The 23,791-nt window shown below is 38.4% G+C and overlaps 1 protein-coding gene across 6 annotated transcripts in view; it reads right to left on the minus strand.

The window, feature by feature from the left end:
• The window catches only part of OCA2 (OCA2 melanosomal transmembrane protein), a 310,825-nt gene that overhangs the window by 110,062 nt on the left and 176,972 nt on the right, over positions 1–23,791 (minus strand). For 5 of the 6 annotated variants that reach the window (XR_011486403.1, XM_070463932.1, XM_070463928.1 and 2 more), the window contains 3 exons: positions 22,265–22,412; positions 19,666–19,723; positions 17,142–17,250 (listed from right to left, as the gene is read on the minus strand). Coding sequence is in view for 5 of the 6 variants with exons in the window: in XM_070463932.1 (XP_070320033.1) it covers positions 17,142–17,250; positions 19,666–19,723; positions 22,265–22,412 (315 nt within the window). In the remaining variant the exon portion in view is untranslated. Of the gene's footprint in view, positions 1–17,141; positions 17,251–18,124; positions 19,445–19,665; positions 19,724–22,264; positions 22,413–23,791 lie in introns of those variants that run through there. The other variant, XM_070463933.1, reaches the window with a different exon arrangement.

The raw sequence follows: 23,791 nt of genomic DNA on the forward strand, positions 1-23,791 counted from the left end.
TCCTTTTTTCTTTTTTCTCTTTTTTTAATTTTAATTTTTTAAACCTATTATTATTTTTCTACATTTATTCCTTTGTTTGTTTTTCCTACTGTTCTTTTCCCCTTGCAGTTAATCTTTAATATATATAAATCTTTTTTATCTACCTCTATTTAACTTTGCGTACTTATTCTTTCATTCTTCTCTTTCTTTCTTTTCCTCAAAACATATTCGATAGTTTTATTTTCATTGCTTTATTCCCCAATTGGCACCTTGCTTTAGTTTTGTTTTCCAGTTTGTGCTTTAGTTAGTTTTGTTCTGGTAGATATAATTTTTGGTTTCCTTTGTTTGCTGGGTCAATCTATTGTACTTTATTTTTGTTGGACTGTTTTGATTTTGCTTATGGGTGTATATGTATATGTGTATATTCAGTCACACTTTTTATTGTTGTTATAAACCTCTGCCTCTATGTTGGGCTTTTGCAGTTCTGTGGAGTTTTCTGTTTTGTTTTGTTTTGTTTTTTTCTTTCTTCTTCCATTTTCTTCTTTTCTCCTTTTTATAATTTTAACTTTTAATTTTTTAAAACCTATTACATTTTTTCTACATTTATTCCTTTGTTTTCCTTTCCTACTGTTCTTTTCCCCTTGCAGTTGATCTTTATTTTTTTTTTTTTCATTTATTTTTATTAGTTGGAGGCTAATTAATTCACAACATTGCAGTGGGTTTTGTCATACATTGACATGAATCAGCCATGGAGTTACATGTATTCCCCATCCTGATCCCCCCTCCCACCTCCCTCTCCACCCAATTCCTCTGGGTCTTCCCAGTGCACCAGGCCCAAGCACTTGTCTCATGCATCCAACCTGGGCTGGTGATCTGTTTCACTATAGATAATATTCATGCTGTTCTCTCGAAACATCCCACCCTCACATTCTCCCAGAGTCCAAAAGTCTCTTCTGTACATCTCTGTCTCTTTTTCTGTTTTGCATATAGGGTTATCATTACCATCTTTCTAAATTCCATATATATGTGTTAGTATACTGTAATGGTCTTTATCTTTCTGGCTTACTTCACTCTGTATAATGGGCTCCAGGTTCATCCATCTCATTAGAACTGATTCAAATGAATTCTTTTTAATGGCTGAGTAATATTCCATGGTGTATATGTACCACAGCTTCCTTATCCATTTGTCTGCTGATGGGAATCTAGGCTGCTTCCATGTCCTGGCTATTATAAACAGTACTGTGATGAACATTGGGGTGCACATGTCTCTTTCAGATCTGGTTTCCTTGGTGTGTATGCCCAGAAGTGGGATTGCTGGGACATATTGCAGTTCTATTTCCAGATTTTTAAGAAATCTCCACACTGTTTTCCATAGTGGCTGTACTAGTTTGCATTCCCACCAACAGTGTAAGAGGGTTCCCTTTTCTCCACACCCTCTCCAGCATTTATTGCTTGTAGACTTTTGGATAGCAGCCATCCTGACTGGCGTGTAATGGTACCTCATTGTGGTTTTGATTTGCATTTCTCTGATAATCAGTGATGTTGAGCATCTTTTCATGTGTTTGTTAGCCATCTGTATGTCTTCTTTGGAGGAATGTCTGTTTAGTTCTTTGGCCCATTTTTTGATTGGGTCATTTATTTTTCTTGAATTGAGCTGCAGGAGTTGCTTGTATATTTTTGAGTTTAATCCTTTGTCTGTTGCTTCATTTGCTATTATTTTCTCCCAATCTGAGGGCTGTCTTTTCACCTTGCTTATAGTTTCCTTTGTTGTACAAAAGCTGTTAAGTTTCATTAGGTCCCTTGCAGTTAATCTTTAATGTATATAAATCTTCTTCATCTACCTCTATTTAACTTTGCATATCTATTCTTTCTTTCTTTTCTTTCTTTCCTTTCCTCTCAACATATTTGTTAGTTTTGTTTTCATTGCTTTATTCCCCACTTGGCACCTTGCTTTAGTTTTGTTTTCTGGTTTGTGCTTTTTTTTTCCATTTATTTTTATTAGTTGGAGGCTAATTACTTTACAATATTGTAGTGGTTTTTGTCATACATTGACATGAATCAGCCATGGATTTACATGTATTCCCCATCCTGATCCCCCCTCCTCACCTCCCTCTCCACCCGATTCCTCTGGGTCTTCCCAGTGCACCAGGCCTGAGCACTTGTCTCATGCATCCAGCCTGGGCTGGTGATCTGTTTCACCCTAGATAATATACATGTTTCGATGCTGTTCTCTCAAAACATCCCACCCTCGCCTTCTCCCACAGAGTCCAAAAGTCTGTTTTACTTAGTTTTGTTCTTAACAAGAAAATGCAATTTTTTATTTCCTTTGTTCACCAGGTCAATCTATTGTACTTTATTTTTGTTGGACTGTTTTGACTTTGCTCATGGGTGTATATGTATATGTGTATATTCCATTATTTTAATTATTATTTGCCTGATTTTGTAACTGCCATTTGTCTGGGGTTCATCTTTGGTTTCTCATTTTTGGATATTTGTTTTAATCTCACTTAATGCCATAACAAACCACTTGAATCTTCATTCCTGACCAGAGATCAATCCCTGAGCCTTTGGAGTGGGAACACTGACTCCAAGACCCTGGACTACCAGAGAACTAACCCTAGGGAGTATCAAATAGTGAGAACTCACACAAAGGAAACCACTTGAATACAAGACCCAGCATCACCCAACCACCAGTAGCACCCTGTGCAGGATGCCTCATCTAAACAACAAACAAAACAAAAATACAAACCCAATCATCAGCAGACAGGATTACCACCTCACTCAGCCTTGCCCATCAGAGGAAAAACAAACAAACAAACAAACAAAAACTTCAGCACAAATCTCACCCTATAGGAACATTACAGAAACCACTGGATCAATCACAGGTGGGCAGAAACCAAAAGTAAGAAAGAATTCAGCCATGAGGCCTGGGAAAAGGAGCTCTCAAACACGAGAAGTTTCAAAAAATAATAATAATCAAAAGGCAGAGAAATACTACACAAATGAAGAAACAAACTAGAAACACAGAAGTCCAAATAAATGAAGAGGAAATAGGCAAACTACCTGAAAAAGAATTCAGAATAATGATAGTAAAGATGATCAAAAAACCTTGAAAACAAAATGGAGAAAATGCAAGAATCAATTAACAAAGACCTAGAAGAATTAAAGAATAAACATACAGAGACAAACAATACAATTATTGGGATTAAAAATATTCTAGAAGGAATCAATAGCATAACATCTAAAGCAAAAGAACTAATCAGTGAGCTGGAAGATAAAATGGTGGAAATAACTTCTAAAGATCAGAATAAAATAGAGAATGAAAAGAACTGAGGATAGTCTCAGAGACCTCAAGGACAATATCAAATGCACCAACATTCAAATAATATGGGGTCCCCAAAGAAAAAGAGAAAAAGAAAGGGTATGAAAAATTTTTGAAGAGATTATAGTTGAAAAATTCCCCAACATGAAAAAGAAAATAGACAATCAAGTCTAAGAGGCACAAACAGTCCATACAGGATAAACCCAAGGAGAAACATGCCAAGACACATACTAATCAAACTAACAAAGACTAAACACAAAGAAAGAATATTAAAAGCAGCAATGGGGAGAAGCAACAAGTAACATACAAGGGAAACCCCATACACTTAACAGCTGATCTTTCAGCAGAAACTCTGCAGGCCAGAAGGGAATGGCATGATATATTTAAAGTAATGAAAGGGAAAAATCTACAACCAAGATTACTGTATCCAGCAAGGATCTCATTCAAAATTGATGGAGAAATAAAAAGCTTTTCAGACAAGCAAAAGTTAAGAGAATTCAGTACCACCAAACCAGCTTTACAACAAATGTTAAAGGGACTTATATAGTCAAGAAATACAAGAGAAGAAAAAATATCTACAAAATCAACCCCAAACAATTAAGAAAATGGCAATAGGAACATATATATCAATAATTACTTTAAATGTAAATGGATTAAATGCTCCAACCAAAAGACACAGACTGGCTGAATGGATACAAAAACAAGACCCATATATATGCTGTCTACAAGAAACCCACTTCAGACCTAAAGACACATATAGACTGAAAGTGAGAGGATGGAAAAACTATATTCCATGCAAATGGGAAGCAAAAGAAAGCTGGAGTAGCAATCCTCATATCAGACAAAATAGACCTTAAAATAAAGAATATTACAAGAGATAAGGAACCCAGAGGGATGGGGTGGACAGGGAGGTGGGAGGGGGGACCGGGATGGGGAATACATGTAAATCCATGGCTAATTCAATGTATGACAAAAAACCACTGCAATGCTGTAAAGTAATTAGCCTCCAACTAATAAAAATAAATGGGAAAAAAAATTAAAAAATAAAACAAAAAAAAAAAAGAAAGGACACTACATAATGATCAAGGGATCAATCCAAGAGGAAGACATAACAATTGTAAATATCTATGCCCCAACATAGGAGCACCTCAATACACAAGACAAACACTAACAGACATAAAAGGAAAAATTGACAGTAACACAATAATAGTAGGAGATTTTAACACCCCACTCATACCAATGGACAGATCATCAAAACAGAAAATTAATAAGGAAACACAAGTCTTAAATGATATGTTAGATAAGATGGATCTCATTGATATCTTTAGGACATTCCATCCAAATGCAGAAGAATACACCTTCTTCTCAAGTGCACATGGAACATTCTCCAGGATAGACCACATGTTGGGTCACAAATCAAGCTTCATAAATTTAAGAAAATTGAGATCATATCAGTCATCTTCTCTAACATCAACACTATGAGATTAGATGTCAATTACAAGAAAAAAAACTATAAGAAACACAAACACATGGAGATTAAACATGTTTCTAAATAACCAACAGGTTACTGAAGAAATCAAAAGGGAAATAAAAAAAATTTCTAGAAACAAATGACAATGAAAACACAACAACTCAAAACCTATGGGATGCAGCAAAAGCAGTTCTAAGAGGAAAGTTTATAGCAATACAATCCTACCTCAAGAAACAAGAAAAACATCAAATAGACAACTTAACTTTACACCTAAAACAACTGGGAAAAGAACAAAAAAAACCCAAAATTAGTAGGAAGGAAAGAAATCATAAAGATCTGAGCAGAAATAAATGAAAAAGAAATGAAAGAAACAATAGTAAAGATTAATAAAACTAAAAGCTGGTTCTTTGAGAAGATAAACAAAATTGACAAACCTTTAGCCAGACTCATCAAGAAAAAAAGAGAGAAGAATCAAATCAACAAAATTAGAAATGAAAAAGGAGAGGTTACAACAGACAATGCAGAAATACAAAGGATTATAAGAGACTATTATGAAAAACTATATGGCAATAAAATGGATAACCTGGAAGAAATGGACAGATTCTTAGAAAAGTTCAATCTTCCAAGACTGAACCAGGAAGAAATAGAAATTATGAACAACCTAATTACAAGCTTTGAAATTTAAGCTGTGATCAAAAATCTTGCAAAAAACGAAAGCCCAGGACCAGATGGCTTCACAGGAGAATTCTATCAAACATTTAAAGAAATCTTTCTAAGACTCTTTCAAAAAATTTCAGAGGACAGAACACTTCCAAACTGATTCTATAAGGCCACCATCACCCTGACACCAACACCAGACAAAGACAACACAAAAAAAGAAAACTACAGGCCAATATCACTGATGAAGGTAGATGCAAAAATCCTCAACAAAATTTTACCAAACAGAACTCAGCAACACATCAAAAAAGCTCATACCCCATGATCAATTGCATTTATTCCAGGAATGCAAGGATTCTTCAATACACACAAATCAATCAGTGTGGTACACCATATTAACAAATCAAAAGATAAAAAAACCATATGATAATCTCAACAGATAGAAAAAGCCTTTGACAAATTTCAGCACCCATTTATGATTAAAACTCTTCAAAAAATGGGCATAGAAGGAACCTACCTCAACATAGTAAAGGCCATATATGATAAGCCTATGGAAAACGTTATTCTCAATGGTAAAAAACTGAAAGCATTCCCCCTAAGATCAGAAACAAGACAAGGGTGTCCACTTTCACCACTATTATTCAACATAGTTCTGGAAGTCCTAGTCACAGCGATCAGAGAAGAAAAAGAAATAAAAGGAATCCAGATCAGAAAGGAAGTAAAGGTCTCACTGTTTGCAGATGACATGATATTGTACATAGAAAATCCTAAAGATAGTATCAGAAAATTACTAGAGCTAATCAGTGAATTTAGCAAAGTTGCAGGATACAAAATCAATACACAGAAATCACTTGCATTTCTATATACTAACAATGAAAAATCAGAAAGAGAAATTAAGGAATCAATCCCATTCACCATTGCAACAAAAAGAATTAAATATCTAGGAATAAACTTACCTAAGGAGACAAAAGAACTGTACACAGAAAATTATAAGATACTGATGAAAGAAATCAAGTCGACATAAACAGATGAAGAGATATTCCATGTTCCCTAGTAGAAGAATCAATATTGTGAAAATGACTATACTACCAAATGCAATCTACAGATTCAATGCAATCCCTATCAAATTACCAATGGCATTTTTCACAGAACTAGATACAAAAATTTCACAATTCATATGGAAACACAAAAGACCCTGAATAGCCAAAGCAGTCTTGAGAAAGAAGAATGGAGCTGGAGGAATCAACCTTCCTGACTTCAGGTTATACTACAAAGCTACAGTCATCAAGACAGTATGGTACTGGCACAAAAACAGAAATATAGACCAATGGAACAAGACAGAGAACCCATAAATAAACCCATACACATAGAGGTACCTTATTTTTACAAAGGAGGAAAGAATATACAATGGGGCAAAGACAGCCTCTTCAATAAATGGTGCTGGGAAAACTGGACAGCTACATGTAAAAGAATGAAATTAGAACACTTCCTAATGCCATACACAAAGATAAACTCAAAATGAATTAAAGACCTAAATGTAAGACCAGAAACTATAAAACTCTTAGAGGAAAACATAGGAAGAACACTCAATGACATAAATCAAAGCAAGATCCTCTATGACTCACCTCCTAGAGTAATGGAAATAAAAACAAAACGTAAACAAGTGGGACCTGATTAAACTTAAAAGCTTTTGCACAGCAAAGGAAACTACAAGCAAGGTGAAAAGACAATCCTCAGAATGGGAGAGACTAATAGCAAATGAAACAACTGACAAAGGATTAATTTCCAAAATATATAAGGAGCTCATATGACTCAATACCAGAAAAACAAACAACACAGTCAAAAAGTAGGGGAAAAGACCTAAACAGACATTTCTCCAAAGAAGACATACAGATGGATAACAAACACATGAAAAGATGCTCAACTTCACTTATTACTAAAGAAATGCAAATCAAAAGCACAATGAGATATCACCTCACACCAGTCAGAATGGTCCTCGTCAAAAAGTCTACAAACAGTAAGACTGGAGAGGTTGTGGAGAATAGGGAACACTCTTGCACTCTTCATGGGAATGTAAATTGATACAGCCACTAAGGACAACTGTATGGTGATTCCTTTAAAAACTAGGAATAAAACACCATATGACCCAGCAATCCCACTTCTAGGCATATACCCTGAGGAAACCAAAATTGAAAAAGACACATGTATCCCATTGTTCATTGCAGCACTATTTACAATAGCTAGAACATGGAAGCAACCTAGATGTCCATCAACAGATGAATGGATAAAGAAGTTGTGGTATATATACACAATGGAATATTACTCAGCCATTAAAAGGAACCTAGAACCTATTATACAGAGTGAAGTGAGTCAGAAAGAGAAAGATAAATATATTCTAACACATATATACAGAATCTAGAAAAATGGTACTGAAGAATTTATTTACAGGGCAGCAATGGAGAAACAGACATAGAGAATAGACTTATGGACATGGGGAGAGGGGAGGAGAGGGTGAGATGTATGGAAAGAGTAACATGGAAACTTACATTACCATATGTAAATAGATAGCCAATGGGAATTTGCTGTATGGCTCAGGAAACTCAAACAGGGCTCTGTATCAATCTAGAGGGGTGGGATGGGGAGGGAGATGGGAGGGAGGTTCAAAAGGGAGGGGATATATGTATACCTATGGCTGATTCATGTTGAGGTTTGACAGAAAACAGCAAAATTCTGTAAAGCAATTATCCTTCAATTAAAAAAGAAAAAAAAAGACGTTATCAGAAAGTGAAAAGACAACCTATAGAATAGTAGACAATATTTGCAAATCATATAACTGATAATGGTTTAATAAGGAGAACATAAAAATACATAAAACACAATGACAAAAAGACAACACAATTTATCAATAAAAATGGACAATGGACTTGAGTAGACATTTCTGTAATGCTCATCATCATTAGTCGTTAGGAAAATGCAAATCTAAGCCATAGTGAGATATCATTTACACCTACTAGGATTGTTATAATTAGAGAAAATAGAAATAGCAAGTATCAGAGAGGAGGTGGCAAAACTGCAGCCCTTATGTATTTCTAGTGGGAATGTAAAACAGTGAAATTGCTGTGTGAAATAGTTTTCCAGACTGTCAAAAAGCTAAACATAGTGTTACTATATGACCCAGAAATTCTCTTCTCAGGTGTATCTCAAAAGGAAATTAAATTGGGGACTTCACAACAGTCAAAATCTGGAACAACCCAAATGTCCATCGACAGATAAACATATAAACAAAATATGGCATATACATAAAACAGAGTGCTATTTATCCATAAAAAGAATGAAGTTTTGATACATGTGAGAGCATCAGTGAACCATGAAAACATTATTCTGAGATAAATCAGACACAAAAGAACAAATATTTTATGATTCCACTTATATGAAATATCTAGAATAGACAAATTCATAGAGACAAAAGGCAGATTAGAGGGTACCAAGCATTGAGGGTTGAGAGGAAGAGAATGAGGAACTAATGCTTAATGGTTACAAAGTTTCTATCTAGGGTGATGAAAAGTTTTAAAAATAAACAGTGGTAATGGTTAAATGACATTGTGAATGTGATTAGCACTGCTGAACTGTACTCTTAAAATAGATCAAATGACAAACTTTGTGATATATATTTTGTACCATAATGAAAGAAAGATGTCCTGATTGGGAAGCACATTATCATTTTCCAAAGGAGGTGGGACCTCATTCTGCAGAAAGAAATCACTGAAGTTTTCTAAGCAAAGTAGCTGGAATGCCTGATTTTTCCATGCATGCAACTTTGTCTGCCTGACAAAGTTGCTCTAAATTCTCTAGAGCACCTACCTATCAAATTGCCTGTGCATAAGTACATCTGATTGGCAATTAGTGCATTCACTGAGGAATCCAAGCAGCACTTTCTAATGTGTCCCCCCAGGCCACTGTCAGTAACATTTCATTCTGTTCTCACTCAGAGCTAGCTCCTCAACGATAGCTAGTCACAAAGGATGAAGTGGCATCTCTTTTATAGTATGCTGGAAGATAAGACTGCTAAGGGGAACAACACAATTTTCAGCTTCACATTCTACTACAAATTTTAACAATGTACCATTGAGACTCTTAAAAATTAAAAGTTTGGTTGGGTAGAGATGGCTAAAGATAAAAAGTAACATTTACCTGGGCTATCTTTATCCTGTTGCTCTTCTATCAACCCCCTCCTTGGGCATTAATCTTTCATCAAGAGCTCTACCATTCCTTAAAGCAGAATCTATGCTAAGTGGTTCTGTACTTTCTCACTCAAATTTCTACAGGGTCAATCTTCAGTGCAAAACAAGGAGCTAAGTAGGTGACTTTATCCTTGTTCCTAAAGCCCTGGGCAATATGATTCAGAATAGAGCAGAACAAGACTCCTACCATTCACTGAGCAGCCTTCTTGGCTCAGACGTCCTGGTCACCTTGTAGCAACCCTGCTCACGAGGAAACCCAGAGGCTCCCAATAATTAACAGGTTTTCTCAGGCCACATGGCTTGTTGGGGCAAAACCAAAATTCAGCCAGTCTGTGAGGATGCCTTTCCCTTGCACCAAGGTAGACTCTTCTCATGTGCTCAGTTTGCTTTTTTTTTTTTTTTCCTTTCTAGTACATAACATTTATTGAAGTTTGCTTTTGTAACCAAAATTAGATGCTTTCACTACGTAAAATCACAGGCGAAACCTCTTCCCAAAAGGTGATCTGTCTCATGTGCTCAGAGATAAAATTTGACTATGTTCTATCTGAACCTTGTAGTCTTTTATAAAAAAAAAAAAAAAATAAAACATACTGTACCTGGTCCGGCTCTGAACATTTTTCAGGTGCCTTTGGTCATAAACAATACTGTTCTGATGAATCCACTACCTCAAGTTAAGATGAGATAACCTATAGTCTTAAGCCACTCAGGGTGCATTTCTACAGAATATCTCAACAGTTACATACCTCATGTTCATCCTTCAAACCACAGAAACTCGTGAATGGGCTGTGCGTACTATATAGAGTACAAACCACCCTGCCTGCCTCCTTTGCTGAGGTATCACTAGATTGTGTTGGCCATTGACTACCTAAAATAGACCACATAAGATTTATCACATATAATTAAGGAATTTCAGCTAAATAGAAACACTGTGAGTGTCCAGGGTGCCGGGAGCCATTATGGGAGGTCCCACCCATGACGAGGTCATGAGGAAAAAACCTGACAGGCAAGGCCGTCTAGGATAAGGGACCCTCCAGGTTGGCCTCGGCCTCTACCCCACCCTGTATCCTCCCCCCTTTTCTGCTGTTGTTCTTGTTTGCCCTGCTGCGGATTCTTGTGTTGCCTGCCGAGAGCTCTCCTGCTCCTCTTTCACTGAATAAAGACCAACTTAAAACCCTAATTAATAAATCTCCTGGACGCTGGTACCCTATGAAGGGGCCAGGGATGAAGGAAATGCTTCAATTCAAACCCTTTAGCTGGCATTCTGGCTTGTTTGATAAATGTGTGCTCTCATTGCACAAAATGCTCATGATTGTTCTAAACATCCTAAGCACAGTACGCTAACAAAAGAAACTATTAAGCATAGGTCCCTCCGCGGGGTGAGAAAAGCTCCACAAATATTATAGCCACAAATGTGCCTAATAAGAAAATAGTTTAGATAGAGATTAGCTGGTGACTTCTTGCAGGTAATTAACTTTTAGACTAAGAGCCTGTTTTGTGCCATATCTGCTGTTTTTGCAATCCTTTGCATTTCTGTTCTGTAAAAATGTAATCCTATCTAGTTCCCATGGAGATGACACCTAATAGAAAGAAAATAGATTAACCACAAAAAAGACAGGGTCAGCTACTGAAGTTGCTTAAAGTTGCACCAGGTGCAAGCCATAAATTGTCAACAGGCCTGAAAGCCAAAAAAAGCCTGAGACCGAAAGGAGGGAGCATGTCATTACCTGTACATACAGTCAGCACGCTGCCCGCTCATGAGAAAAGTCCTATTCTGTCTAGTTTCCCTTTAAAACCCAGCAAAACAAGGCCATTTTTCATCATCTTCTATTTTCCTGAGTTACTTAACAATTAGTATAAACTGTTCATTCACATCACACTTAATCCAGTGCCAGGTGCACTGTTTCTAAGACTTCTGCCTGTGTGAGGTCATTCAGTCCTCACAGCATCCTTACAGAGAGCACTGAGGCACCCTGCAGGTGCCCATGGGCATCAAACAACTGCAAATAAATTTTAAAAATAATAATAATGGAAACAAAAAGAAAAAACTAAGTACTAGAGCTACGCTTTGAGCCAGGGTAATCTGGCCTTAGTTTTGCCCTCACCCACCCTAGTCCATGTAGGGATGTGGCCACAAACATTCAGCAGCAGTTTTGATGTCAAAGCTCAGTGTGAAGCTTGTGGCTCCATTTCAACACCTGGGAACTTCTGTGTAGCTTCCAATCAGGCTTAGGAAACACCTTGATTACAGTGTCAGTAGTTTTTAAATAATTGAGATTGAAAAAATAAAGGTAATTTAAAAGTAAGTGGTTCTATTTCTAATCATTTTGCTGCAACTAAACTTTCAATCAATACTGACGGGAAAATGTAAGTGCACAGGACCCCGCTGAGCTGCCCGCCCCTCTTTATGCTCCTCCATCCTCTCTTGCTGTCTTCCTGCATGGATCACATCAGGAGGCTGTCATACCCAGGACCCCAGGTATGCTCTGCTAAGGGGAGGCCCAGCAGGAGATGGAATCTGGACACGAGGACTCACAGCATTCATTATTTTGCACTACTCCCTACAGAGTCCTTTCACTGAAGGTCACACAGCTCTTGTCAAGGTGCTTTGTCATTACATCTTTCTTAGCTCCTAGAAAGATGCACTCTCTCTCTCACACGCACACATATACACACAAACACTGGCCTGGGATACCACTGTACCCCTCATGGATTCCTCCATCTTGCCCAATAGTGAGTTCACTAAGAAGGAAATAGCAACCCACTCCAGTATTCTTGCCTGGAAAATTCCATGGACAGAGGAGCCTGGTGGGCTACCGTCCATGGGATCGCAAGAGTCAGACTCAACTCAGCAACAAAGCCACCACCACCAAGTCTGAGTATGCCATCTGAATGATATAGTGAATATATTCATTAAATTATGTTATAAACATTTTAATTGAACTATAGCATGCATACATAAAAGTGCATCAATTTTAAATAAACCACATAGCTCAATTACAAAGGGAACTCAACAATGTAACCTCCTGTCCCTTGGTTAGCAGGTATCATTCTTTTTCTATGTTTTACTTTATTTATTTGTCTTTCTTTTTGCCCACACCGCATGGCATGTGGGATCTTAGTTTCCCAATCAAATATCAAATCTGCACCTCCCGTATTAGAAGTGAGGAGTCTTAACCACTGGACAGCAAGGAAGTCCCCAGTATCATTCTAATAATTTCCTATTTTGCTTAATATCAAGTATATTGTTTTGTTGGTAGCTAAAAATACTTTAACAAAGACAATAAAATTTCTCTGACACTGACAACACCAGCAATTTTGAAACAACATCTAGGAAATAGTTACAGAAATAACTCCAGAAATGAAATCTAATCAAACTTACTGTGAGAAAATCTAGGGGAATACTGTGAACTAATTATCAGAGAAGGAGAACTAGAAAATTATTAATCAAGTTTATAAATTTTAAAAACAAAGGTAAAATTTTGAAACCAGCTCACAGACTCTTATAATTTTGATAATCATTTATCCACAATTTTAAAATTTAGATTTTAGAATCTTAAAGTTTGGGGAAGCAAATTTTTTACATTTTATGTCAACATACAACAAAATCTGATTCGAACTGAAATGAGGCTATTTGTGGTCATAACTTATCCCATTTGTAGAAAATATTCAAATTTCACTACAGAATTATTAATCCTGGAAGGACAGGGCACTGGCCCAGAGCCCCGCAGGGGTGTTACTAATATATACAATTCTGTGTGTGCTCATGGCTTTGTAAAATATTAAAAAAAAAAGATCAGAGTTTTGAAACATATCTGACACCTGAGAACTTCATGTGGAGACTATGAACCTGTCTCTGCATAACTGCTTGAGCAATCTGGAGTTAATTCCAGTGTGTCTTATTAACAGATAAAAAATACTTGCACATTAGGGAACTATTTCTTTGCCAGATGCATATGAATTGTGACCATGGGCTTTTCTTTCTTCATTATTGTCCACCTCTTGCATATCTTTGGGTCCTTGAGGGTTCTCCTGTCACTCACTGCAAGTCTGTAACAGTGGCTAGTTCCATGTAAATATGCTCTCATACCTAGCTGTACCCTGACCGAGTCTGCCCCTGAATCCATGTCCCAACACCTGCTTCCCAGCAGGGGCTCCTCTGTTGCATTCCCTTCACGCATTCATTAGCTAGATGTACCAGTAAGTTGGTATTCCATAGGAAAGAACTTGAACTAATGCATTATGGGCACCAATGGGTAATGCTACAACCCCACCGACAGTCCTAAGAAACATCTCACATTTCTTCTCAGATAATCCTATGAACCCATAATGTGATCAGATAATGATTCAGACTTATTTTGACTCACTCCTTTCACTACTCTGCTTCTCTGTCCCTTACTTCTCTTCCCTGGTATCATTTCCCCAATGAAGAATCCCCACAAGAGGCTTTTGCTCCCTAGAGAGCTGAGGATGAGTCGACCACACATGAAATTCTCACAGTAATGAAATTGGAATCTATAAGAATAAGAAGTTTGTACATGCATCATATTAACCTATGTCTTCTATCTACTAATGTGTCAGGCATTAACACAAGGCACTGAGCAGAGAAAAGCTTAGATGGCATGGACCATACCCTTAATCTAGCTGGGGTAGGGGATACAGGGGACAGAGAGGTAAACAAAGATTATAACAACACATGAGTTCTAGATGTAAGACGTAGTCTATATCACCTCCTCCTAGTGCCAATGAAGATATAGAGCTGCTGTAATTCCCATACACTACTGTGAAAGTGCAAAGTACTACAATCACTCTGGAAAATTGTGCAGCAGTTCCTTTTAAAGCTAAACACACACTCACAATATGATCCAGCAGTCCCACTCTTAGGTAATTACCCAAGAGAAATAAAAACTTAAGTTTACACAAAACCATGTACATGTATGTTTGAAGTAGCTTTACTCACAATTACCAAAAACTAGAAACAACCCAAATGTCCTTCAATGGGCCAGTGGATAAAAAAACTGGTATCTCCATACCATGGAAGACTACTCAACAACAAAAAGAATGAACTATTGATACCCACAATAACATGTATGAATATGAGAGAGAAAAGTCAGTCCCAAAAGTTGTCTGAGTCCATGTATATGACATTCTACAAAAGACAAAAATATAGTGATGAATCACCAGGATTAAGGCAAAGGGTGATACAAAAGAATAATGCAAAGAAGTTGGGGGGTGGTGATAAAACTATTCTATATTCTGATTATAGTGGCAGTTACATAAATATACATCTTTGTTAAAGTTCATAGAATTTTGAATTTGAAAAGAAAAATCAATTTTGCCCTATGATAATTTTAAAAATAAAATTAGCGAGAAAAAGAGTATGATAATCACTGTTGTGTTTAGGTTATGATGTTTAAATAAAGGAATGTGTTATATGATGTCATGTTTTATTACATGACATGACACAATGCTATATGACACCACCTTGTATTATGTGATACCACACTGTTACATGGTGCATCTTATGTGATACCACCTTGTCATGTGGCATCACATTGTGTTACATGATGTCACATGTTACAAGATATACATTGTGTAATGTGATAGCACCTCATGTTATGCTATTGTATTATGCTTCAACTTACCCAGCATGTCATGTTCAATACGGCACTTCACCAAGGACAAATGATCTGTCCACGGAAGCCCTGGGAAGATCCTGTATTAATTTTGCCCCTGTTCCCATCAAGAGAGTTACTGTAACTCTAAGAAAACTGTATTCCATTTTAAATATTTGCTAATCAAACTTTTCTCCAGGTCAACCTCTTTACTATTTCAGCAAACATGCAAATATACAGATTATGTATTCTAGGATCCCCAGATAAAATAATTTATCCACAATCCTAACCAAAAACACAAGATTTAAAAGCAGAAACAAAATAAGCCCTTCAACCCCATAGATATGGTAAAAGATGTGACTAACTTTTTAAAGTATTGTTATTTATACAAAGACCACTGTCAAATGTTAACAAAATTCCATCCAAACTTCAATATATTTTTTCAGTCTTTAAAATGCATGATGTGTTCTTTTAAAATATGATTTCAAACAAAATTAGAAACAAAACAGTGTCCTACTGTATTGCCCAGGGAATGATATTCAATATCCTGTGAAAAACCATAATGGAAAATAATACAAAAAGACAATATATATATGTAAAATTGAGTCACTTTGCCGTACAGCAGTAACACAATATTGTAGTTCAACTAACTTTAATTAAAAATTGCAAGAAAACAATTGAAGGTATGACAGTAAAGTTTAGATAGAGTTTTACAACGTGTTTAAGTTTGAAAGCTTCTGTAGCTGAGACAATAACTTTCCTTCAAGCTTAGTAAATTTTGTGAACATGAAGAAAAAAGAAAAGAAACAAAATAATCTGTGAAAACAAAAATAATCTGTGAACACATAAAGAATTAGCTGATGGAATCCTTCTCCCCACAAACTACCAGTTTTGTAGTATTCATTTAATCTTTAGAGATATAACGAGTCTTAGTGGTAACCAAGAACCAAAGGAGCAATGCTATCATTTGAATAACTAAGTCTTCCCATGATATTCATCTATTTTACACAGTTAAGAGTCCTTGCTTTCTACAAAAGTTATATTCTTCAAATGTTGTAGTAAATTAAATTTTATAAAAACATTTTAGAAGAGCTCATTTTTTAAGGAAAGCCATAGGTAAAAATTTTATTTGAGGTGAGTTTTGGAAATGGTTTTGTTTTATTTTAAATAAAGACACAATAGGCTATAGAGATAACTATTAAATCAATTAAAAAAGATCTAAGAAGCATGAAAAACATTGATGGACAGTGGAAGAATGCCAGGGTAAACAAGATATCTGGTGAGTTCATTCTGCAAGATAGCCATGTGTCAGGTGGAGATGGGTCATGCAACCCCTTGAGAAAGTACAAAGCAAGAGCCATAGGATTGTGAAAGCAAGAGAAGAGAAACCCACAGGAGCAGGTGGGAGACCAGAGTCCTGCTGCATGGGGGCAATGGATGCGCCTTTGAGTAAGGCGAGGGACCAGTGTAGATTTCTTATAAATCTCCAGCCCTTTCACTAACAGTCTCTAATCTAACCATCAGATGGGGGTTGTACAATCTGATGGACTGTGGCCTTGCTGAAATAGCCTGTTATCCTTTCTGGAGGTGCTTCTGAGGTAACAATTTGAAGATCAGATACAAAATTATTAAGTATGATGCTATCCACCTTGCTCTCTATCCCTTCTGATGTTCAACCTAGAGCAGCTGAGGACCCATGGCACTATAATGTCTCTCTCTACTTTCCTCCTGTTCCTTTCCTCCAGAAAACTACCCCTCTAAGCCCTCACCAATGTCTGGAAACAAGCTTTGAAAACTTTCAGATTGTGATATCACTTGAAAAGCCCATAAACAAAAGCTAAGCAAAAAATTAGACTCACCAAGATCAAGATGAACACCAGGGACAAATGAATTGAGAAAAAACATGAAGATAACAAATACCAACACTGTCAGGCATTTGGCGAGCAGAGTCTTATCTGATATCCTGTGCTGTAAGAGAGGAAAATACAACTCATGTAACTCAATGCAACATAACTTCTGCAATGTGCCCACAATCCTATGTGATTTGAAGCACTACAAATTACTCCTTATGATGAAAAATAAAACATCCTGAACTTGAAAGATGATAAGTTCATGGGTACAGATTCAAGACTACCACATTACAGAATCTTGAAATCAAAATCTATGAAAAATTAACACAATAAATTTAAAATATAGTAAAACACTTTTATATGACACATGACTAAATAGATTTTTCAATATGACACAGAGATGCTAAGCTGTTCCCAACCCCACTGCCAGCATTACATGAGATAAAGCCACTGGGGAGCCAACACAGAACCTCCAGAGACTTGGCCCTTCAAGACACGTGCATTTCCACGGGTTTTATGTGTTCATAGTCTTTTAGTTCACCTTTCTGTTTATTATGCAAAACCCCATTCACGTGGCACTGAAGTTAAAATATTCTTGCAATAACTGGACTACTGCTGAATGCACTTAGCAGTCCCCGAGTCACCAAATGACACATATGGATCCTGCTCCCAGCATTCAGGGGGTAAGGGGAAGAGCACCTTCATTAACTTTGGAGTTGAAGACCTCCTTCCAGTGAACCTGAGCCACAGGGCAAGACAGGGCAAGGTTCCCAAAGGGCTCTGTGCTCTGAGGGCCATGGCTGTGTGCAGCTGGGGCAGGCAGTAAGGTCCCAACAAGCAGACACAGATGCTTGTACACAAGGCATATCTAACCAGGTCCCAATGTGAATCACACTTCACCATGTGAACCAACAACTGCACTGTGTATTTTCTTCAGTGTGGTCCCACCAGCACCTCTGTTGTTGGTCTATGCCTAGGATCCAAGTCTAGATGTAAATATAAATAAGGTTATCAATAGAGATCTAGGTATAGGTCGATATAGACAAAGCTATGCATAAGATATGGACATAGATAAAGATAAAGAGATAGACATAGACACAGAAATTAATATAGACAAGGGTATAGACATGGACATGGTCAGACACAGACTTGAGTGTAGGTATGGGTATAGGTAGAGACAGAGATAGATTTCCTCTCTTGATTGCCTGTGGTCACACAGTGAAAGCTGCTGCCACAAAAATCATAAGCACATCCCTCTGTGTCACAGTGGCTTTGGCAGCAGATCCTGGCCCCCTGGTCACGGGCTTAGGGGTTGCCTTGGGAACCACTATCTTCTTTTCCCACCCACTGCCAAGACTTGCAGCTTGGCTGGCCCCCACTCATCTTTCCATTCACCCTCCAAGGAAGCCAATTTTGCTAAATGAGTCTGTGATGCAGAATCGGGAGGAAAGGAGCCTGGCATCTCATTGGGCCAAGCTAAGCATAGAAACTGGGTATTACTATGCCAACTCCAATACTGGAAATAAGGGATCAGGGAAGTCAGAGTCACTCAGCTGGTACAAGATGACCAAAAGTTTGTGCTTTGTTATTTTGGGATATCAATCAAATTTTACCATTTGATTATCTGGGTTCATCACAATGAAAAGTTTGAGAAATAATGAGGGTAGCTCTCCAGTCCTTGTTCACCAGGTACACACAGAGGTAGTCTCATCCCTAACTTGTGACCAGAACCACACAGGGTCTGTTTAAACCTGAGGCCAGAAAAGTATCAGAGCCACACCTGCCTTCCCTAACCCTGACCATCTGAGTAGGACAGATGATGGGAGGAGAGACTCAAGGAGCATGTTAGCTACAGGTCCCAATGTTTAAATTTTGTTTAGCAAAGGACCAAATGTTCCTAGCATAATTAGGGAGTGGATATTCTACCTCTCCCTAAGAAACAAACCACCTGGATCTGAAATTTCATGAAGATATTACAAATTACTTTCAGCAGATCTTGGGCAGAGCTCTCTGAGTGGAAGAGGGGCACTATGTGTCCTCAGGTGGGTTGAGAAATTCCACCAAGGCATGAAAATGACAAAAGCACTCAAAACAATATTTGCTTCCCCAAGTCAGAGCTGTACAACAGAGGACATACATTCTGTTTCTACCCCCAAAGGTGTTCCATCTCCAGCAGCATGCCTCTCTTGTCTTGGTTTCCATCTCTTAACCTGCACAACGGGGACCACAGACTTGCCTTTCAAGGTCAGGTGGAGCCAAGTGCCAGCCAACCTTCCCTGCATCCACATTAACCACAGAAACCGTTGCTCTATCTTAAAGGAAATATAAAAAGTTTAACTTTTCAATTCCTGGACAAAATAAGCTTACCATGTCTGGAAAATTATCTTTCCCATTAACTCAAAGAAATAGCTATGTCTTATCTACAATTACAGGAATAAAAGAGAGGTGACTTTAAGTTGCAACTTCACATGAAGCAAAGAAAAGGAATTTACTCTGTTCTTCAAGAAATCCCTAGGAAAAGAAACCATAATACCTTTCTTTGTAGCTCCTGGATATTGGTCTCCCAATTTTTATCTTCCTGTGAGATCTGTCTAAAAGAGAAAAGGGCAGACATCATTTTCCTGGTGGCATTGAGCAGTGAGGCCAGCAGGATGGCAGTCAGCAATAGCACGCAGCATGATCCCCGGGCCTGGATGCTGTCCACTGCGTGACACCAGGTGCAGCCACAGAATGGGGCAGCTCTTTTCATATAAGGCACACAGTAGGGCTGGGTTCTGGACTAGGAAAGATGCTCACTCAAAAGATTCCCAAGGAAAGTAACACATGCAATGACCAGACTGTTCAATGAGGTATGTATGAGTATGGCACAGGAAACCTCAGAATACTGGCCTAAATGCAAATAGGCAGGTTTCTGAAATGGCTCAGATGGAAAAGAATCCACCTGTAATGCAGGAGACCTGGATTCAATCCCTGGGTCAGGAAAATCCTCTGGAGAAGGGCATGGCAACACACTTCAGTGTTCTTGCTTGGAGAATCCCCATGGACAGAGGAGCGTGGCAGGTACAGTCCATAGGGTCACACAGTTGGAAACGACTGAAGCGACAGGGAATGAGACAGTAAGTCATCTCTTTTTACTTCTTAATTTTCTGAATTTTTTTCAAAATGAGGCTGTGTTATAATTTAATTAAAGGAGAAAACAGTAAAAGAAATGCTACTTGCTTTAGTGGTGATTTCTATCAATTGGAAATCTACCTTGAAGCACTTATGTCTGCTTCCCTCCCCTCTAGTCATGGTACCCACCTTATCTCTATCTCTATTTCAGTCACTTCTATTTGTTCCCACTTGCCTTTCTCTTTTAACCTTTCCTATCAACTCATCTTTCTGCCTTATTTCCTCTCTCACCAATTAGGAAAAAGATGTGTGCTGGAGAATTTAGTCTTCATGAGCTTTCACATATCATAGTATCAATAGAGGTTGACCATGCAGCCACTATAGATCCTAAAGGAAATCACAGCCGACCCAAATGAATGGTTCTGAGGAAATTTTTAAAAATAAAATGTAGAAATAAGACCTGTAGAGCAAGTACATGACTTAGATCACCCTCATTACTATTTGCTTCTCAGTGACTGTGTGGCCTTACAAAGGCTATTGCAGTCTCTGGGCCTCAGTTTCCCTTTCTGTGATCAAAACAGGATGAGCTGATGGAAACTTGGTGAATCTCTGAATCCACATGTTTATTCCCATTTTAACCCTGAGATACACTGACTATGTCTTAATGCCCATGTCAGAAGGAGCATGAAGAAACTTGAAGGTCAGGAGATTTAATACATCCAGAGAAATTTACTGCTGCATCTTTAATTTACAAAGTTTTTCCTTTTAGGATCTATGCCTGTTGCTGAAGTTGGTCACTCTGTCCCCAGTCAGCAACTCAGGGCCTTCCTGTAGCCTGGAGACACCAGTTCCTGCTTCTCCAGTGCCACAAGGTACAGGTAGGTTCTGGGCTGAGATGAAGCTGAGGATGCTGAGACAGAGCTTCTCCCTGGGCTTCATCTCTGGACAAAGTGAATCTCCACATACTCACCTGTGGAATTCTCCCTCCAACACCCAGACTCAGCAGCAACCACTCTAGATGGCCCTCAGAGGTTGGTCCTGGCACTGTGCCCAGCTCCTGTCCTCAGACTCTTGCCTGCTCTCTGGGAACACAGGGCTGGTCTCACTAAAGTGCCACATGTAAGATCATTCTCACTACCTTCACAAGGACTCTCCGTTCCCCTTGCCATGACAGACCTCATCTCCACCCAGTACCTGATCCTGCTGCAGGACTGCATTCCTGAGGGGTGAGCAGGCTCTTGCTTTTCCTGGCAGTACTTCCAGAGTAAAGACAGGTTGGAACTCAGCATCTCATCCAAGTGAGAGGAAAGATTCAGCACCTCATTGTTACTCATTAGATCTCAGCTTTGATTAAAAATAAATTCAAGGGATTTCACTCGTGGTCCAGTAGTTAGGACTCCATACTTCCAATTCAGGGGCAAAAGTTCGATCCCTGGCTGGGGAACTAAGAACCCACGTGCCACTTGGCAACGCCAAACAAACAAACAAACTCCAAGAAATGAATTAAGACTTAGGAATTCTTTGAGCTCCCTGAAAATCAGCTACTGGGAGAACATTTCATTAGATTAACTTGTATATTTTTTTATTCTCATTATGCAATGTGTTAGGTGTGAAATGTGACAGGCATGTGAACTCAATCCTAGGCATCACTCTTTTCAAGATGTATAACCCTGGGCAAGTTCCTCAAATTTTATAAGCCTCAGTTTTCTCATCCTTAAACATTCCAGAGAGTTAAGTCAGGGTTAAATAAAATCATGTACCATAACAGGCTTAACAGAGTGTATGGTGTCCAAAACCTACCTAGAAGCCTGCAGTTAGTGTTACTCTTTTGCAGAACCACCGTACTATTCTACACAATCATTTTAGCTCCCATTTTGCAGTTGACATTTGACACAGATTTGAACATTCTTAGGGGGGTCATATAAAGGTTATTGACACAATTCAACCATTGAGCATAATTGGTAAAGATGAGGACCACAGTTGTAAGCCAAGAGTGGTCTGAGTAGGGTCTGGCTTGGTACCTGTGGAAGCTGTGCAGCCTCTGGGCCAGCAGGCGCTCCAGTGCCCGCACCTTCCCCAGGAGCAGACCTCGAACTGCTGTCTCCTCCCTGCTGGCTGGGCTGATGTGCTGTGCAGTCAGACGCCAGACATGGATCTCATGCTTCAGTTCTGCAGGAAAGGAAAGTTGAGGCTTCAGTATCCTGCAACCTCAGATGTCAACACCTACTCCCCTCAGCATCCTCCAAGAACAGGAAACACACATTCATGATGCAGATATTCAGGGACCAAACCAAAAGAGGGGGCTTCTTAGCTTTCATGCTATTATGATGTGAAACAGAAGACAAAGCTGACTTTGAAAAATAACAGTGGATGTGAAGTAATATAATTTCAACTCTTTGGGTTAAGAATAAATTCTTGAATAGGCATATCAAAGCTAGTAGCCAACAACGTTTTTCCCAGGCCAGCCTATGGGACCCTCTCCATCTCTGTGTTTGCAGAAGTAGAAACTGTGAATCTGGCCTTCCAGGTCCCCAGGGCTTCTTTCTGCAGTTGTCTTCTCCAGGGGCAGCTTCAACCCCTCACACACACCCAGAGTCTGGATGCCTTCTAACCCATCAAATCAAATAGGATGGGTTACTCTCCCCAGATCACCCTATGGGTTAGTGCTCAGCTAGTCCACTTTTGTTCTCCTAGTTGTTGAATGAAATAAATATGCCACTAATCCTGGGAAAATTTGGTTAAGAGACATTTTGCCAAGGAAAAGGGAGCTCACTGCCTGCACCCAGAGTTCAGTTTGGCCAAGTATTCACTCCTTAATTCCCAGGCTTACCCTACATCTCCACTACCATTTCCCCATCTTGTCTCTGCTGAGCTCCAAGACTGTGATCCCAATCAGTGACTTGATGTTGTCCTCTGACCCTTGTGCTGTAAAATTCACATATAAACCTTCCATCTACCCCGACAAAACCCTCTTCCCTCTTTCTTAATTTTTATATGACATCATTAATCTTCCAGGTACATGAACCTGAAATGTCATTTTGGTCTTATCAATGACATTCTCCTCTACATTTCTACATTGAACACGCAACAAGTGCCAGATAGGATGCTAGATGTTAAAGGAGAGAAGGGATTTGACATTAAAGGGACAGACCTCCAACAAGATAGAGAAATTAGATACATTACAAATGAACAGTACTGAGCCATGGGAGCAGTTCCGAATATAATGATATGGATCTTGCAGGACCCACTTGTTCCTGCCTCAGTTCACCAGCTTATCCAGGTTTCATCTCCCCACATTTGCCAATTCTGGTTGCTCTCAGTAAACTTTGACTGAAGCCACTTCTTACCAACCCACCACTGGTTAATCTTAAAACACTGCTTGTTCTATCAATCTATCTATCTGTCATCTACAGAAACTATCTATATATTAATCTATTGATAGATAAATTCAGTTAGATTGATATATAGAAATAAGGACTCTATCTTCTTATTTACCTGTCTTCTAAGAGGATAATACTATGTAGACTGATCAATCTAAGAAGATAAAT

This window comes from Odocoileus virginianus, unplaced genomic scaffold (genome assembly GCF_023699985.2).
Source record: "Odocoileus virginianus isolate 20LAN1187 ecotype Illinois unplaced genomic scaffold, Ovbor_1.2 Unplaced_Contig_9, whole genome shotgun sequence".
Classification (NCBI taxonomy): Eukaryota; Metazoa; Chordata; class Mammalia; order Artiodactyla; family Cervidae; genus Odocoileus; species Odocoileus virginianus.